The sequence below is a fragment of the Ursus arctos genome, unplaced genomic scaffold, assembly GCF_023065955.2.
Source record: "Ursus arctos isolate Adak ecotype North America unplaced genomic scaffold, UrsArc2.0 scaffold_27, whole genome shotgun sequence".
NCBI classification, from domain to species: Eukaryota; Metazoa; Chordata; class Mammalia; order Carnivora; family Ursidae; genus Ursus; species Ursus arctos.
In genome coordinates, this window is record NW_026622952.1 from 34,895,350 (window position 1) to 34,908,706 (window position 13,357).

A 13,357-nucleotide genomic window follows, 5' to 3' on the forward strand; every position below is an offset into this window, starting at 1 on the left:
TTAGTGTGTACTACTTATGCAATAAAGCAATTAAAAATACTTTAAAACTGACCTCAGTGACTGTTCGCTTTAGTTGCCTATCATACTAATGAACTGACTTAAAGTTTTAGGTTTTTTTTCAGTACAATTTAAAATGCTTCACTGTTTCTTCCAGAACAAATTATACTCTAAACTAATAGGAACTCTTGGATTTGTAATGGTTTATTTATTTGCATTAGATACAATTATATTTCTACTGTGGGCCATCAATTGGTGACCTTTGAATATGAGGATTTTTGTTTAAAGTGCCTTTGAAGAATTTCCTTATACTTTTAACAATGCTTTTTGACTATCCAAATATCCTCCTTAGAAAAACATTGCTATTTGCTTCACTGAATTAAATAGGAAATTAACTGCCTCTTACTGGTTTAGAAAAGATCTAACTAACCAAATGCAAGGTGTGGAACTTGTTTGGATTCTGTTAAACCAAGTGTAAAATGATATTAATGAGACAATAAGGAAATTTAGAAATTTTAATCATCTGGATATTAAATGATAATCTTTTTGATGGGATAATGGAATTGTGGATATATATATTTTTTAAATTATCTCTTATCCCTCCATATTTAAAGTATTTACAGATAAAATATAACAATCCAGCAAGGGAAAAGAAGTGTGAAAGGCCACAGACGAAATAATGTTGGCCACATATTGAAGTATGTTCAAGCTGGGTGAATAGTGCATTAAGATTATTGTATTACTACCTCAACTCTTTTTAAAAAATTTTTAAAGATATTATTTATCTGACAGAGAGAGAGGGAACACAAGCAAGGGGAGTGAGAGAGGGAGAAGCAGGCTCCCCAGGGAGCAGGGAGCCTGATGCAGGACACGATCCCAGGACTCTGGGATCATGACCTGAGCCGAAGGCAGACACTTCACCGACTGAGCCACCCAGGCGTCCCTATTACCTCTACTCTTGTGCATGTTTGAAATGTTCCATAATTAAAAAAGTTTTACAAAACATTAAGAAGAAGAAGCAAAGCATTTCAAATTTAATTGGCTTGACGTAAGCAACAACTGAATTTTCTCAGGAGTTATCTTTAGTAATCCTTCAGAACTATCTGCTAGTTTGTTTTCAGTGAGACTTTGAAGGTTTGCCGTCCCCTCTCACAATATAAATAAGGGCTACAAGACATAGGCTTAGAGGCATAAACACTTCCCACCAGGGACGTCTTAAAAGAAACTGATTTTGAAATTACAGGTAATCCCAGACATCCCTACTAATTTCGGGGTTACTTATCTTTTTTAGGGTTACTTTATGGTAAATATTTTAAAAAGTAAATAATATGCCTTTCTGCTTTATCAGAGGATTTAATACCGCCAATTAATTTCTACATTACAGAGAATTGGGGACTTTAAAATTTTGCATTTGGCTCAGCAAGGCAACCCAATGTGAAAAGTCCCCAGATGTCTGGTTAAGTGGTTACTGAGAAGAAAAGAACATGATAAATAACCAAAGGTCAAGTTGAGTTTGGGGAATATGGCGATTTTCTTTTCCATGTAAGTACTCTCCCCACACAGTGTGCTTTCACAAATATGGCAGGAATAGCCTTTGAGTAACTTTTATAAATTAATATAGCAAAAAAAGCACAACTGAAATAATTCGGACATACACACTCCCATATTACAGTGTTCTCGTTATAGGCATAGACCAACACAAGCTGAAAAATCACTATTTGGATTTTTTGCTTCCTTTCAGCCTGTTCAACGAGTTATGAAAGGTGAAAATAATGTATAAAAGATCTCCATTATCATTCTCAGCCTCCTTTCCTCTCTTCTTGCTCTAGGTTCCTGGAGGCCGTAGTCTCAAGAATGCAGCATCTCTGCCTTTCTTACTGCTAGGTTCTAACCACGTGTCCTGTCTGCCTGCAGGTTACTTTTCAGGCAGAATAAAATCCATAGGTACATTCAGTGCCTAATCGAAATCAGTAAAAAAGGCATCTTGCATTATTTGGGGCCTCCAATAAAGACTACCTGAATCAAACCCATTAGTAAACAGATACAGTAGGGTTCGGGTAAAAAGCAATAAAATTCCATTTTTAACAGTGACTGATTTTTTACAAACCCTGGCTGTTTAATCGGAAAGATTCAAAGAATGACAACAATGAAATCTCTAGATGGTTCTCCAAAACACACCTTACTGTACTGCCTGGGTTGATTTAATATTCAAGTAGTCAAAACCACAAAAGTGTCACAGGATAATAACACCAGACACTCTCCGAGTCCCGTGCAATATTTTTGTTGTTCCCAAGATGCCGAATTTTCTGGAGGGCTTTGTTTTGGCTTGCGATTTAAAATTTCCTGTAGATCGAAGTCTAGACTTCTCTTCGCACGTCAATGGTTACTTCTACTAACTTGTTTTCAAAAGTGCTCCACATAGGTCACCCTACAGGTGTACCACCCGTGCGAACGAACTGGGTATAAGGAGAAATCCAAGTTTAACACCCACTGACGTTTCCTTTTTAACTCAAAGGTACTACTCAGAAGTGGACTTGTTTTCATAGGCATTCCACTAAAATGCTCCGCGTATTTGTTCTATTTACAGCCATTTCTTTCAAAAACCCATGTTATTACAAACTGAGAGTCCGTCTGGCATTGACATCAGCCCGTCTGCAGAGCCTCTCATTTAACACTACACAAAAATGAAGCCGTGCAAGTCGATCATATAGATAATAAGGACGTGGGCCTGATTACGGATTAGGCTTTCATTCTCATTTCCCTTCTTCCCGGCCCCCGACCCCCAGCGGTTTTGAGTCTTAGGCTGAGAAGAGACGAAAAGGGGGGTGGTGCGCCCCTCTTGACTTTAAGCCCGCGCCGACATTTAATGCTTAAACGTTCTGACACCCGGAGGGGAAAAATTCTTCTTCAAAGGTTGTGTGTTGGACAAACACGTTTCTGGGGCGGAGGCAGACTAAAACTAAACCGAGGACTCCTGAAGAGCCCAAGGCGGACAAAACCTGCAAGGTACTTCGGCGGCGGGAGACCTCCCGCATGTGAGGAAGGGCGGAAACAGGCTAAAGCCGGGAGGGAGATTTAAAAGGCGAGCAGAATAAAAGAGAAAGAAAATGCAGTGGGCCCGCAGGAGCACCGCCTACCTCGGCGACCAGCACCCCCACCCCCACCCCTCCCGGCGCTCGGTGAGCCAGAAAGCCGCCGCAGGAGGAGGGCCGGGGCCCGCGGCTAGCGCTGAGGCGACGGCCGGGCGAGCGGCGGCGGATCGGCGGGAACACGGCCGCCGAGCATGCCGGGAGCCGCGCCCGCTGCACGCTGGGTCGCGTAGTTCCCGCTGGCCTTACTCCAGGTTGTAGCGAAAAGCGGCCGGCCTCCTGCTGCTCTTTTAAAGCCCCGCGAGTTGCCGCTCCAGATCCACCTGATGGGGAAAGTGTGGGTAACACCGGGCCGAGGGAGTTGGACCGAGATTCCCCGTCCCTGTGGGAAAGACGGAAGGAAGGAGCCGACAACCTACCCTCTCAAGTCCCATTCAGACATTAAGCAAAGAGGCGGGCTTGACAGTGCTTTCCCCTTTAAGAGGGGGCGGGGCGCAGCCTGCCGTTTGGCCGTCCTCCGCACCCTCCCCCCGAGCCGAGAGTTGACAGACCAATCGCCCGGGTGGCGGAGGGAAGGCGGGAGAATGCGAACCCTTCGGTAGGGCGGTAGGGGCGGGCCCCCGGCCTTATTAGGAGTAAGTCCTGCGCAGGCGCAGAGGCGGCTGCAGGCGGAGGGGCGGGGGCAGTCCTGTGAGAGACTCTCCGACAGGCACGGAGGGTGATTAGGAGGAAAGGGGGCAGCGAGGGGCTTGTCATGGGGATCCGTGCTACGAGACGGCATTGGTAGCATCTGGGGACTCCGAGGGGGACAGGAAGTGTCAACGCCCGGGACCCCGGCGCCAGCTCCGCCGGGAGATCCCCGCTGCTCTAGTCCTGGGGAGGGAGGGGAAAAAGGAGGGAGCCCTGATCTCGCCCCGCCCCTGGGCTTGTTACCGCGGGGGCGGGGAGTGAGGGCTTCTTTTGGGGGGAGTGGAGATCGGGGGACTCGGCTGTGCCCTCTTGAGCGGCTGCCGGTGTCCCCGCGGCGCCGGGCTGCCAAGCAGAGGAGCCGCGGCGGCCGTGGCTGTTGCATGTGTGGCTGCTGGATGCGGAGGCGGCGGCGGCGGCGGCGGCGAGGAGCAGCAGCGGCGGCAGGATGTTAGGGCAGCAGCAGCAGCAACTATACTCGTCGGCCGCGCTCCTGACCGGGGAGCGGAGCCGGCTCCTCACCTGCTACGTGCAGGACTACCTCGAGTGTGTGGAGTCGCTGCCCCACGACATGCAGAGGAACGTGTCCGTGCTTCGAGAGCTGGACAACAAATATCAAGGTAGGGGGCCGCGGGGCTGCCCGTGCGGGTCCTCCCCTCAGTCGGATTCGCTGGCCTCCGGGCACTGTCGCTCGGAGCCAGCCCGGGGAAGTGCCACTTTCCATTTCGCCTGTGACAGTCTCCCCGAGTGCACAGAGGGGGTCTGGCGTGTGGGATGGAGGAGAGGGACTGGAGACCGGGTTCGCGGCCCTCCCTTCCCCCGCTGCGGTCGGCGAGGACTTCTGTGGGGTATCACGGGTGGGGGTGGGGGCCGCTCGTCAGCCCCCGCTGCAGACCCAGCGGCTGCAGCTGGTGTGGAGAGGAATCAGCCATTTTAAGCAGCATTTGTTCCGGCGCCTGCCTGCCCCGTGCCGCAGACCCTCCTGCCCCGGCGAGGGAGCGTGCAGCGGGCGGGGGCTGTAGGGAGTGAGCGGCCGGCCGCAGCCCGGCTCCCGCTGGTCTCCGGGGCCTGGCTTTCCCTGCCCCCTTCCAGCCCCCACCCCGAGAGCAGATGCATTGGAACGTGCGGGGGGGAGGGGGCAGGAGAGGGCCGCGAAGGCGGACTCGGGGAGGTCCCTCCCTCCGTTCTCCGGCTCCCGACTCGGGAAGAGAGTACGTTCCCTTCTCCCGCCCCGGGGAAAGTTCCGGGCCGCAGCCTTTGCCCAGCTCCATCAGCCAAATGGTTAAAAGGGGAGGGGTCCCCGAGGGGAAAGGAAGAGGGGTGTGTGTGTGGCGGGGAGGGCCTCCTGTCCCTGGGGGCGGGGCCTAAGGGAGTGACGTACAACATGGGAGGGGCGCGGACCGGCGCGCTCCCGCCCGCCTCAAAAATGGCTGGTCGTCGGAAGGTTTGGGCGGAGCTGGCTGGTGGGAAGGTGTCGGAGCCTTGCGGAACGTTAGTTTGTTCCTAGCAGACTCAGTGTTGAGGTTGGGACATGTTTGTCGTGGTTTTTCGACCCTTTCGCCACCACTCAATCAGGACGAAGAAACGCTTAGCTACTAGGACCATCGCTGACCCTAGTACCGCGTAGGTTCCGGGCCTTGCGTCACTTCCGGGCCCCAGGTGGAAGTGGGTGGTTGACTGGGCAACCGCCTGGCGTCCCTTAACCCATGGGTCCCTCCTTCGCCAAGTTTGAGTGATGAGGCAAAAACCACCCTTTGTGGTCAGACCCAAGAAAACTAAGACAGGGAATCAGCCTTTCCTACAGAGGGTACCATTTATCATCCACAATTGGTGGACCTTTCGTGTACTACTAGGAGGGGAGAAATTTAAATGGGAAACGGTTTTGCGTTTAATAATCCTCATCAAGGAATAGACCTTGGGCATAATGTGGAAACAGCCGTGCGGACTTTAAAAACTTTTTGGACCCCATTCTCCGTTTTTCTAGACCCGTCACTAATCTTATGATTTAGTCTCAAAGGAACCCACTTCTGGGGTGACATTTTCTGGCCTGTAGCATGATAGAATAAGTGTCACTGTGTTTTCGAATCTATAATGTATTTCTGTCTTCTGAACCCATACGATAGGGTTGTTGATAGGACTGATCTCTTAGGGGGAAAGAGAATTAAATAGTGATTACTTACTGTGTGTCATCGCTATGTGGGTCCAGAACATTATCTCACAATAATCCTGTGAAATAAAATATTTTACAGACAAGTTAAAATTTACAAGGACTTTAAGTGACTTGTTCAGTTAACTAGGTGGGGAAGTAGGAGGGCTACTTCATGTGCACATCCTTTTTTTTAAACTATGAACTTTTTATAAAAACTTATTTAGTAAAAGTTCTCCAAAGCTATTTTCTACAGACATGGAGCACATTCATGAATTGTAGCCTAAAAATGATACATATGTGCTTAAGAATTGTATATGGACCATTTTTAGTTTTTAAAATAGTAACTGAAGTTTGTAAAGCTTGCATGGTTTTACATTTCTTTAAAGACACATATTTGCCATTACAAGAGTTAAGCTATTTTCATTTGAATTTGGGAAGGAAAATTGGTTACAGGGAAGTCTGCCATCTTGACCATCTAGAATTGTCCTAAGTAGCTCTGGTAACATGAGAAAAACAGTATTAGGCTATAAAAGATTGAAAGATTATGAACATTTTCAGCTCCATTAAGATTGGTTAGTCTCAAGATTAATATAGAAGAAGGATCTAGTTTTCAGTCTGTGCCCATGCTTACTAAGCTCCACTTCCACAGTTTTATGATTATTAGCTATATGTACTTGTGTGTTCTTGGTTCAGATTTCATAAGCTTTTTATTTCTTTGCTAGTTCTTAAGCATTTTCCGTTTTTGGATTTAATACTTACAGCAATCTATAGTGATATAAATTAAATAGGGAGTCAAAAAAGTTTCTTTCCTACCTATTTGAGACACTTTCAGAAATTACTGAAGAATCTTTAAAAGTAACCTTAAAAACTCTTAAAAATAGAGAAATGAAGACAACAGCTTCACAGTTGAAAGAAGTATTTATTATGGGATATAGTTATTAGAGAACCTCAGTTTTTGTTCCAGTATTCTTGTTCATAATTTCTTAGGTAAATAACCATTGAATTAAAAATTAATACTTAATTTCAAGTGCCTTCCATTCAGCTTGGTAGAAAGTGCTTAAACGGCAGAACCAGACATACCTATCTGGCAGAGTTCAAAGTCTGGGGTTGTTACCTCTTGAACTTCATTTCTTCACATATAGAAGTGATAGCTTCGTCATGGGGTTGCTTTGGGAATTAAATGAGAAAATCTTTATCACATAAAAGGGGCTTAGTAAGTGTTAGTTTTCTTTCTTTTTTCACTGTGTAATTAAGAGTCTTAAAAATATGAATTCTTCTCATGTACAGTATCAGTGTGCCTGTATGATATAATATAATTAGCTTCTAACTCCTGTTAATAAGGTTTACCTTTATTTTTTAATCCTCAAGTTTTGTGTCTGAGGGGAAAATATATAATTATTGTTCTTGGAGAAAAATTATGTTCTTAAGAAAACCACATATACCTAGCTGGGCAAATGGGCTAGATATGAACTTTGTTTTAAAATATGCTGTGCAGGGGCGTCTGGGTAGCGCAGTCGTTAGGCGTCTGCCTTTGGCTCAGGGCGTGATCCCGGCGTTACGGGATCGAGTCGCACATCAGGCTCCTCCTCTGGGAGCCTGCTTCTTCCTCTCCCATTCCCCCTGCTTGTGTTCCCTCTCTGCTGGCTGTCCCTGTCAAATAAATAAATAAAATCTTAAAAAAAAAAATGCTGTGCAGGTATGAGTACCCTCAAGTTTGTAGTGGTGCTTTATCATGTATCCCAGGTTAAGCAGTTGTCCATCAAGCTTGAGTGCTTATAATTTTTAGGGAGGAGTTAATGCATAAGAGTTGTGTCGAAGACCTGCTTTGTGTTAAACTTTCTTGCAGATAGTCCTAGTGTATGCATTTTACTAGTCTAACATTTCTGTTGTTATCATTAGAGTAACAATATTGGACGGTAAAACGATGGTATGCTACGTGCTGGTAGTACTATTAGAATATAAAACAGTGATATGCCATGTGGTGTAATTAATTTTTGTTTCTCTACCTTTAGTAAGACAGAACTCTTTTAGATAGCTTTATATCTCATAAGGACAAGAAATAGAACAGATTTGAATAAAAAACTGATCTTACATAAATTTTTGGTGACATCTGGAACTATATTTTCAGATTTGTACACCATCTAGTGACTCCGACATTTTTAATCACTTAGATGTGTCCGCATGCTATACAATACCAAAATCAGCGGTTCAAAAAGCTTAAAACCAACTGCTGAGTTATCTACAAAATCAGAGTGACCCAATGCTGACTTTACTGTAATTTTGTTAGTAGCTTCGTCAGTTGATGCCAGAATCTGAACCTAAACCTACCCTGGAAATAGTTTGGTTTTCAGAATCTCCCATATGATAAAATAAACGAGCTATTAAAACTAATATGATGGGAAAAGTTACTTGTGTCTGTTTTGTTTAAGAGTGTCCGGGGGTATGATATGACAGTCAAGGTGTAATGTCTCTCTGGAGTCGTAGCAAGTCACTGATTGAACTGTAAATCCTGGAAACACAGTTGGACAGTAAACTGTAGCCTCGTTTCAGAACCTAAGTTTTACAATTGAAGTCTGGCATGTAAATTTTATTCAGTGTTGTTTTGAGGTTCAAATGAAGCATAGGTGACTTCACTAGGTAGACTATAAAGTGGCAAACAGTGTTCTTGCCCATGTAAAATACTTCGAGTATTAATTAGTAAACACATCTCTTCTTTTCCTTTTTCTTTCTTTTTTTTTTTTTTTTTTTTTTTTTAAAGTAAGCTCAAACCCCAATGTGGGGCTTGAATTCATGACCCGGAGATCAAGAGTTGTATGCTCTACCACCTGAGCCAGCCAGGCACCCCTCTTGCCCTTTTTAAAATAGACTAATGAGTATTAGAAAGCTTTGTAAGAAAAATAAATAAAACATTTTAAAAAAGAAACCTTTGTATTCTTACTAGTTTATTTCTAAATATACTTTCATATTGGATAACATATGGTCTTTCTATGGGAAATAATGCTTTTTAACGTATACATGCCAAGAGGAGTGTGGTTTTATGATTTGAGTTCATTCAACTTTACCAGTTCTGTGAAAGATAACTAACTTAAAAATATTATATGTGCTAATGCACAAATGTTCTGATTTTTCTTACATTTTTAGAAACATTAAAGGAAATTGATGATGTCTATGAAAAATATAAGAAAGAAGATGATTCAAACCAGAAAAAACGCCTACAGCAGCATCTCCAGAGAGCATTAATCAATAGTCAAGAATTGGGAGATGAAAAAATTCAGATTGTCACACAGATGCTCGAATTGGTGGAAAATCGGGCAAGGCAAATGGAGTTGCATTCACAGTGCTTTCAAGATCCTGCTGAAGGTGAACGGGCCTCGGATAAGGCAAAGATGGATTCCAGCCAACCAGAAAGATCTTCAAGAAGACCCCGCAGACAGCGAACCAGTGAAAGCCGTGATTTATGTCACATGACGAATGGGATTGAAGACTGTGATGATCAGCCACCTAAAGAAAAGAAATCCAAGTCAGCCAAGAAAAAGAAACGCTCCAAGGCCAAGCAGGAAAGGGAAGCATCGCCTGTTGAGTTTGCAATAGATCCCAATGAACCTACGTACTGTTTATGTAACCAAGTGTCTTATGGGGAAATGATCGGATGTGACAATGAACAGTGTCCAATTGAATGGTTTCACTTTTCGTGTGTCTCGCTTACCTATAAACCAAAGGGGAAGTGGTATTGCCCAAAGTGCAGGGGAGATAATGAGAAAACAATGGACAAAAGTACTGACAAGGCAAAAAAGGATAGAAGATCGAGGTAGTAAAGCATCCGTGTTTTAAAAGGTTGTCTTTTATATAATTCTTCAGAATTTACTTTCAGAAAATGTTTTAGGGTAAATGCATAAGACTATGCAATAATTTTTAATCATTAGTATTAATGGTGTATTAAAAGTTGTTGTACTTTGTCTGTGACCTTAATTTTCTGCACTGAATTACCAAATATTTTAAACCAGGTCGTCTTTAGATCACCTGATGAAAGGAGCAGGGAATAGGGAGAGGGTGGTGTGAACATTATAAAAACTTCACAAACCATGCCTATTTCATTTTCATTTAAAACTACAATGTTGTTTTTTGGGTAAACACCAAAGTTTTGCTAGCATTTTAGTTCTCTGGGCTTTAAAAAATGTAGGTACAGTTGGAGTTGTCTGTAAGCATTCAGATTATCTTGGGTAATTTAAAATACGAACACTACATTTAGAGCTGCTTTCTCCCTAGCCCCATTTATACATACACTTATTCATCTCTGGTCTTCCAAGAATTTCAGAAGCTAGAGATAAGAATAATTTGGGATTCCATGTGGAATAATGTGCTCTTACTAGAGTATTTGCTGCTGTATTTTCCTTAGTAGCATTTTGATACACTGTCAGTAGCCCATTTGTAAATGCCTTGCTGCTGCATCATAGATACATTTAATCTAGTGCTTAATAAGGGAGTTGTGTTTTGTTTTGTTTTAATTGGGACAGGTATGCGTAGTTAGGATACCAGAAATGGTGCCATTTGGCTTATATTGGAAAATTTGGGGTTATGCAGTATCATGGTTAAAGGTTGACCAATTTAACAAATGCATCATATTTAATAACATTTTCCATGTGACCCACTGCTGCAATGCTTAGCCACAGGCCTGTCAGTGGGAGAAAGGGTATACACTAGTCTTTAAATACTGCCTTTCTGTCAGACAGGAGTTTAAGTAGTTTTCTAGTGGCTGGAGTTGATTTCTGTCCCAATCAGTGATTATATATTATTTTAAGTAATAGTGTATTCACTTTAACTTTCTGGTATTGGTGCTGTTTGATGTTTTCACGTTGAATGAACTAATATCATCATAACAATGCAATTAATAATGTATTTGTAAATTGAATTTTCCAAGATGCTGATATTTTAAGGATAAGCATATTGATGGATATATGAACATCTATTCGGAGAATTTTTTGGTTTGGGGGGGCAGCAGATTGTCTAGTCCTTTAAATTTATGTGTAACATACTTTTTATTCCTCATTTCTTCCTAATCTGATGATCTTGATTCTTTCTGATTAACATGTGAAAAATCCTATCTGCTTGTTTGGAAAAAAAACTCTTCTAGCTCTCCTGTGTGACTTTAAGGCATGTTATTTCCCCTCCTCTGGGTGTCAGGTTATTCATCTGTAATATGAGGTTGGCTTAACTATCTCCAAGGTTCTTTTGAGATCTATAGTATTTGCACTATAGTGAGGATTTTAATCAAATGACTTGTTTTTCTCTTTTGTTAATTTTGTCCTTCATTCTGAGATATCAAGACAGTTTAAAGGTGGTCTTTGAGACAGGTGACTGCACAATATTTGATTAACGTCTGTCCTGAGGATGTTTTGCTTGATGACTGGAACCGGTTGGTTATGTTGCTTGTTGAGCGAGAAATATCAGACAGCATGATGAAGAATTTATTTTACTGTAACACGGTTGAGTTGTAAAAAAATTCTTTTCTCGAGAATATAGCATTTTGTCTTAGTGATTACATCCTTATTACCAGGGTAGAGCTATTTACCTGACACCATTAAAAATATCCGTATGTGCACAGTCTCCAAAAGCTTTCAGATGTGACTGTGTAGAAGTCAACACTTTTTCATACATTAAATTTCCCTCAGCATATGAGGAAAAAAACCCTTCATAGTGGAAGTACCCAAATTTGGATTAGGCTTGATAGGAAAACAGACATGGAAAATCCTGGAAGATGTGTTCTCTTTAAGACCTAATGTTTGAGACAGTTTTATTTTTATGAATTTTTTTGTTTGTTTTCCATACAACACGGGAAAGAGAAGTCATAAGTTTGCATAACATTTTGACTAGGATTTCTTTTTTAAATATTCTAGATTTCATATACTGTCTCATACCATGGTTATCAACTCATGCTATAAACCAGTTCTTAAACTTGTCTCCTATTAGAATTACCTCAAAAGCTTCAAGAAATGCAGATACGTGTGTCCCACACCCAGCAATTGTGATCTAATTCATTTGGAATGTGGCTGAAATACTAGAATTTTTTTTTTAAATCTCCAGGTGATTCTAATCTACAGAAAAGCTTTAGAACTGCCGTATTACGAAAACTTGAGCCTATTGAAAACTGTGGGTGGCTTCTCTACATCCAGATTTATACGACTCTCTAGCACATAGAAGTTCTGACACGTGCACAAGAGGTTGTCCCTTGCCCCCAACGGTCGGCCAACACTTGAAGACTCAACACTTGAGTGCTCCTTGTGTGCTCGTCACTGTTCTGAGCAGTGGTGGTTTCAAAAGACAAAGTCCTTGTTCGTGCACCAGATGTTCTGGTGGGGAGTCAGATGTATGTTAGGTGACTGTTAGAAGGGGAGTAAAGCAGATGGAAAGGGAGGTGAGTCTTAATTGTGGTGATTAAAGAAAAGTCTTGAAGGAAGTGATCTTTGAGCTGAGACCAGAGGGAAATAAGGAAGTGAGGAAGGCAAAGATTTAAGGGAAGGGAGGAGTAAAACAAGCTTGTTGGTTTGACTAGAGCACTTGACGCAGTGTGGAAGGGACTAGAAAATGTTGACTCTTGAAAGCCACAGTAGAAAATTTGGGAAGGGTTTATATTGAAGAGTTTGTATATGAGTTTGTTTTGAAGAGTTCTTTGAAGGTCACTCTGATCATGCTGCATGCAAAACGTATCCTAGGGAGACTTGGTGAAAATAGGGAGTATCAGGAGACCCTCTTAGAAGTCTCTGCACCGGAAATACTGGTAGCTTAGACCAGGGTGGTAGCAGTGGAAGTGGTAGCGAGTGGTGGGACTCTGCTTAGGTCTTCCAGATCCTGCCAACAGGAGGATTTTGGCCCAGCGATTAGAAGGCGAAGAGATGACAAGGGTGATTCTTAGGTTTTTTGGCTTGAGGGGAAAAATCAAGATTTCTGTTTGCATTTGGCTTTGAGATACCTGATAGATTTCTCTTGGGATCCAGCATGGAATTGAGGGAGGGGCCCGGAGCTAAACATTTGGGAATTAGCTGATGAATAAAAGTTTAAAGCCATGTGACTGAAATCACTTGTAAACAGATAGGTGCCTCTCAAATTTTAATGTGCCTAAGAGTACCCTGTTTTCGTTGAAATGCAGATTCGGGTTCAGTAGGTCTGGCATGGGGCCTGAGATGCTGCAGTTCTAACAAGCTCTTCGGTGAGGCTGCTGCTGCTGGCTCAGGGACCCACGGTTTGAGGTACCCTGTAGATCCTGGAGAGGGTGGGGTGCGTCCTGGGGCGCTCCGGCATTTGGAAGGGGGAGCCAGCAAAGGAGACTTCCAGATCTCTCAGATAAAGCAGAAAAATGTGGCACCCCAGAACAAAAGTGACGTGTTTCAAGAAGGGAATCCTCATTCAAGTGTCGCTCAAGTAAGATGAGGACTGTGAG

General features: G+C 43.1%; 1 protein-coding gene across 1 annotated transcript; it reads left to right on the top strand.

The window, feature by feature from the left end:
- Window positions 1-3,770: 3,770 nt before the first annotated feature.
- ING2 (inhibitor of growth family member 2) lies at window positions 3,771-12,983 on the top strand. Its single transcript, XM_026508565.4, has 2 exons — window positions 3,771-4,393; window positions 9,064-12,983. Exons 1-2 carry the CDS (start codon window positions 4,222-4,224, stop codon window positions 9,732-9,734), a joined length of 843 nt encoding a protein of 280 aa, XP_026364350.1. The 5' UTR covers window positions 3,771-4,221; the 3' UTR covers window positions 9,735-12,983.
- Window positions 12,984-13,357: the final 374 nt, after the last annotated feature.